General features: G+C 39.0%; 1 protein-coding gene across 9 annotated transcripts in view; it reads right to left on the bottom strand.

The window, feature by feature from the left end:
• Window positions 1–6,212, bottom strand: part of ptprfb (protein tyrosine phosphatase receptor type Fb) — a 229,339-nt gene that overhangs the window by 32,091 nt on the left and 191,036 nt on the right. For all 9 annotated transcript variants that reach the window (XM_087811318.1, XM_087811319.1, XM_087811317.1 and 6 more), the window contains one exon: window positions 3,660–3,799. In XM_087811318.1, coding sequence (XP_087667444.1) covers window positions 3,660–3,799 — 140 coding nt within the window. The remainder of the gene's footprint in view (window positions 1–3,659; window positions 3,800–6,212) is intronic.

Genomic DNA, 6,212 nt, shown 5'->3' with positions numbered 1-6,212 from the left:
TCCATTTGCAAGTGGCGAGTTTTGAGGCGGGAGCGGGAAGTGCCTCTGTCGACGCCTGATGTGAGGATGGAGGGAGGAAAAAAGAAAAAAAAAGAGAAAAAAGATGCTTCACAGCCGGTGCCGTTCGGCTGCCGGGGCCCGGGCCGCGGCGCCACCTGTTATCTTTCCCGCTCAGGCTTAAGCTAATGCTAGGAGGCGTGACGGCTCATCTAGAGCGAAGCGCAACCACGGAGAATTAGGTTTTTATGCGGGATCACGTTTTTTGGTTCTGGGCGGAATTTCTCCCGAACACGGACCATCTGGACGGAGTTCTACTGAGAGCGCTGACGTAGCAGAAGCGCATAAGTGTCGTAAAACACTGTAGCGACGGTCGGAAGGTAAACATGTTCATAAACTGTACGTTTGTTCAGATGAAAGTGAAATAAAGAGATTTAAAACAAATATTTACTTCCGTCCAAATTAAAGTTAAGTGAGATTTTAAGACTAAAAATACTTTTAAACACTTAAAACTTAAATATATATAGCTTTAATTTTCGGAAATTTAAGAGAAAACTAATAAAAACCAATCAATAAAAACAAAAATATTGCTTAAAATATATTTAAGAAGGTAAAGTTTGATGACATTAAAATGTGTGAATTAATCCGACAACTGTTTGCAGTATTCTAGCTAAATTAGGTTAGCTTAGCCTCAGAATTTGTTAGCATATCCCTGGCTAATTTGGTTTAGCAAAAGTCGTTAGCATCGCTTCATATTTATTTTTTATCAAAACATATATTTAAGAAGGTTCAAGAATAAACTTATGACATTTATATTTGTGAATTAATCCGACAACTGTTAGCAGTAACCTAGCTAGTAACTTAGCTTAGCCTCAGAATGAGTTAGCATGGCCGTGGCTATTTCCATGTAGCATAGCTTCATATTCATTTGATCTCAGTCAAGAGAGAAACAGTGAAGCCTGGTCTGGACTCATGTGGACTCATGTCCTCCAACATATACAACTAGAAACTAGAAAACATATCAAGTTGAGCGAAGCTGACGAACAATTTTAGACTTTTAATAATATTTAATTATGACTCGAATTGTTCATCTTGTACTTTTGTAATCATTTGAAAAACAACATTCTTGCCGAGTCTTTGACCAGGAAAAATGGAACCTGTGTTCAAGACGGTTTAAGCTCGGAGAATGTCAGACACACACTAACCCACACATGCACACGCACACACGCACACACACGCACACACACACACACACACACGCACAGGCACACAGAGTGTGTTTGCAGAACACGCTGTGCCTAATGAGCGAGAGAAGCTGCTCTGGAATCCTGCCATGATCGGGCGAGGTGAGAAAAAAGAGGCGAAGAGCAGAAGAATTGGTCTCCGTGGAAAATGTCAGTGTTAAAAACAGGAACATCTCTTTCTTCCCTGCTCGGCATTTACGGCAACAATGGCCTGTTCGGCAGCAGGCGCCGCCCTGGCGTGTCCAGCCGGGGCCAATCTGAGCCGGCGCCGCTCGATAATGAAACACAAACCACGGCGGACGACGATTGCGAGCGACGACACCAGACGTGGAACATGCACACGGTTTGGACCCCGCGAGGTGCTGTTGACCCCGGCTCAACATCAGAGGTTTGGTTTTTTTTTTGTGTCGTCTGATGGTGAGAGGGAGTCGAACCGACAACCTCGGGGATGAATGGACAAGACAGATGGAAGTGACAAGTACCCACCTCTCCGGTTTGCTGCGTTCACGAGACAAAGAAAGAAGGAAGGATGGAGTTAATATGAGGAACAAACTCGTCAGTGTTTGAAGTGCAGCGTCGAGGGGGCAGCAGCGCGGCAAAGAAGGCCGAGAATATCTGTCGTTTATTGCGCTTGAATATTTCTGGATTTCAATTTACTATTGTAAATTATTTTTGGTGTTTTTTTATACTATAATCAAAGCTATTTATTTTATTTTATTTTTTTTATTACCTTTATTTAATTTAAACATCATAAATAAAATTATATAAATACATTTTGTAGATTTTTAGAACTAATTATAATCATTTTGTTGAATTTTAATCTTTTATTGAAACACTAGCATTAAAAATGTAGTTAATAATAATAAAAATTAATTAATTATTTTGAATTTTTAAACCACGTTTATGTCGAAAAAGATGAATATTTTAACATTTGTTTGTTTTAAAAACTACTGTAATATTTACATCTTTGAGGAAACAAGTGATTATTCATTAATTATTTAACTTGAATCATCAAATTAAAAATAATTAATTAATTAAAATAATTAGTTTAGTAGTGAAAAATTAATTTATTTCAATATGTTATTTACTATGTATGTATAATTATTTACTTATGACTAGTAATTATTAATAAAGTTTTTAAAATATTTAAAACTGTCTTATATTGATATATAAATATTTTGACTAGAAATGTTGGTTTTCCTCATCAGTTAATGTAATAATAGATAAATAATATAAAATGAATTTGCTCAATAAATATATATATAATTAAAGTATATTTACCAAAAAAATAAAGGAACATTTAAAAACTAATAATTAAGTTAAGCTAATGACTGGGTCGTGGGGGCAGCATCACATCAAAGATGCCACTTATACATTTCTTTAAAGGTGGTTAAATATTTATTTAATTCAGATTTTAGTTTTATGTATTATTAGAAATCGTTTTTTTCTTAAACTATTGATTATTTTGTAATTGTTTTAACATACAGCAATATATATTAGCATTAATGTATATATCTTTATAATAATTCAAACTGTCACAATAAATTAATTACTATAAAAGTGTCTTTAAGTGTCTTTTCGAAAATGTTAGGAGCAATAATTGCAACTTTTTAGTGACATTTTCAACTAATTCTGACACTTTTTTAAATCAATTTAAATGATTATATTATTGAAAATATGTTATTAAGCAACAGTAACAACAGTAAAGGGGTTTAATATCAACGTTTTATCTAATAAATCATTATTTAATTTTATTTCTGAATATAACTGGTGACTAGTATTAATGAGTAAATATAATTTATATCATATTTTCTACATTTTTATGATAATATAATAATTGAAAATATTATTCTGTCAACTTTTGCTGATTAAAAATATACGATAAATAAACATTTAACTCACTAAAGCGTCAAAAAAACATGTTTAAATTAAGAGAATTGACCTAAAAACGAACAATTATGTCCATTATTTAAAATATAGCAGTTAATAACAACGACTAAATGTTCTATAACTTTAAATCGTTTGAAGAAGTCGTGGATGCGAGTGAACGAGGGTCTGCTGCTCGTGATACAAACACACACTCGTCTCCAAAACACTTTTGTCCGGAGACACATTTCGGAGATTTGACAGCCGAAGCTGCGCCTTTTCGTTACCGAGGCGACGCCGGCTGTCATCCGCGGCTCACACTTCACCAGCCATTGTTAAAAATGTCCGACCGGGTTCGAAATCATTTCTACGAAAAAAGAAAAAAAAAAAAGTTTCTAGAAATCGATGCGACGGTTGCTTTCGGTTTCACCACGAAGGAGGTTTAAGGGGCGCGAGTGTCAAAGGCTCGCGAGCTCGTTACGACTCCCTGACGCAACCCCGGGAAACGCCGGCGCCGCGGCAACAAACATCACGTGACGCGCAGATGCTTACTTCTTCAGCAGCAGGATGGCGATGACACTGATGATGATGAGGATGACAGCCAGGACCGGGCCCATCACCCACAGCATCTCGGGCTGCTCCAGGCTCGCCACCTGGATCAGGTCCGAGTACGGGCTGGCGGAGAACGTCATCTGCGGGAGGAGGACAGGAAGAGGTGACTTCTGGGAAATGTTTCTGGACCCGGGAATAGCTTTTCCAGAAGCGGTCGCTGAAGCTTCTGACTTCAAACGTGAGCCGGACACGTAGCTTTACTTCTTCTTCCTTATGAAGTTGGCTAACAGGCAACAGTTTTTCCTTGACTCGCCATTTAACGGCTCTGAAATGATGAGAAAAGAGCTGAGCTAAAAAACAAAATGTGTATCTTGCGGCTGATTTCTTCTCTCACTTGTGCTCAAGAGCTTCGGGCCGTGAACAGATAATCAATTTTTTGCGTTTTGGTGACTTGTTATACAGAGTTTTCACCAGTGGACGACAGTTTCACATCGAATTACTGCTTTTAAGGTTTGTCAAAATGGCCGCCGAAGAGTTTAGGGTGCAAGAAAAATATTGATACACTTTTGTTTTTAAACAATATTCAACAGCACTGTACGTGAACCTATTTTCAATTTATACACCGCTATATGAAATCCTGAGATCCTGGCGATGACTGAGGACGAGAGGATACAGTGAGTCCAGCAGCTTTAAAAGCTGATGTTTGGACATATTTTGGTTTGAAAACAAATGAAAGCAGTTACAACTGAGGACGAGAGGATACAGTGAGTCCAGCAACTTTTAAAGCTGATGTTTGGACATATTTCGGTTTAAAAAAAATGAAAGCAGTTAAAACTGAGGACGAGAGGATACAGTGACTCCAGCAGCTTTTAAAGCTGATGTTTGGACATATTTTGGGTGAAAACAAATGAAAGTAGTTACGACTGAGGACGAGAGGATACAGTGAGTCCAGCAGCTTTAAAAGCTGATGTTTGGACATATTTTGGGTTTAAAAACAAATGAAAGTAGTTAAGACTTCGTCAAGAGTCATGTGGTCTGTAAATACTACAACAACAGTAAAGTACTGGACAATACTATAGTTATTATAAGTATATACTTGTTACTAGAGTATGACTATATATCGCATCGTTGACCCTGTGATTCGTATAAAATCACCACATCTTTCCCCGAAAACCTTTGTCGGCTACTATTGTATAATATCATTAAATACAGGTTATTGTGAACATTTTATGGAGTTAGTTTTATTTTTTAAAACACTTTCTTAGCCACAAGAGCTGAACTTAACTGGAGTAGAGAGTTGATAAATGAAGTCTAATTCAAGTGAGATGTAAGATCCGAAAGCACAGATCAAGTTGGTGGCATCAGAACTACCGACTCTCACGAAAGTAACATCGGTTGTTTCGCGTCAGGATATTTGATATCACTGCGTTAATCGAATCAGAAAAATGTATTGACAGGGTTGTGATATTGTGATATATATATAGATACATATAAAATTAAGTTATTTTCAGAATAAATATTTAAACAACGCCTGATACATTTCCCACACATTTCTACACATACGTTAGCTTAGCATGCTACATAAATATAAACTTTGTTTTTCTTTCTTCAAGAACGTGCTTCATCTCAGATAAGAAGATTTACGATAGTACACACTCACGACATCACTTCCTGTTCATAGCTGCTACTATGAGCAGCAGCGAGCTAACGGTACGAGCTAACAAATCATGAACATAAATTAAAATCGTGTTTAACGGTTGAAACCATCAATTATTTGACTAAACGAACGAGGAAATAATGACGTCGCGAACACTTGATTATTATAGTTCAATCAAAAATATAAAAAAGTTGCAGATATTTGCTCAAATCCAGGGAAGAAGGATAAAAAACAAACACAGCAGCTCATTATCATTCCTGTGCAGAGAAGCTGATGAGACGGATGGAGAGAAAAAGAAAAACAGGAGGAAGAAGGGACGACAAGAATGTCCCTCGGTCACTGAGATAAATGGGGGCATCGGAGAGGAATCGTCTCTTCTTCATTAGTGTTCACACCGTGACGGAGGAGGAGGAGGAGGAGGAGGACAAGGAGGAGGAGGACGAGGAGGACGAGGAGGAGTAGGAGGAAGAGAAGGAAGAGGAGGATGAGGAGGAGGAGGAAGAGGAAGAGGAGCTGGAGGAGGAGGAGGAGGAGGAGGAGGAGGAGGAGGAGGAGGAGGAGGAGGAGGAGGAGGAGAAGGAGGAGCAGGAGGAGCAGGAGGAGGAGGACGAGGAGGAGGACAAGGAGGAGGAGGAGGAGGACGAGGAGGAGTAGGAGGAAGAGAAGGAAGAGGAGGACGAGGAGGAGGAGGAAGAGGAAGAGGAGCTGGAGGAAGAGGAGGAGGAGAAGGAGGAGCAGGAGGAGCAGGAGGAGGACGAGGAGAGGGACGAGGACGAGGAGGAGGACAAGGAGGAGGACGAGGAGGAGTAGGAGGAAGAGAAGGAAGAGGAGGATGAGGGGGAGGAGGAGGAGGAAGAGGAGCTGGAGGAGGAGGAGGAGGACGAGGAGGAGCAGGA

The sequence above is a fragment of the Callionymus lyra genome, chromosome 16 (assembly GCF_982586985.1).
Source record: "Callionymus lyra chromosome 16, fCalLyr1.hap1.1, whole genome shotgun sequence".
In the NCBI taxonomy this organism is placed as follows: Eukaryota; Metazoa; Chordata; class Actinopteri; order Syngnathiformes; family Callionymidae; genus Callionymus; species Callionymus lyra.
Note: the sequence above shows the minus strand (reverse complement) of the source record. Positions and strands in the feature narration are given on the sequence as shown.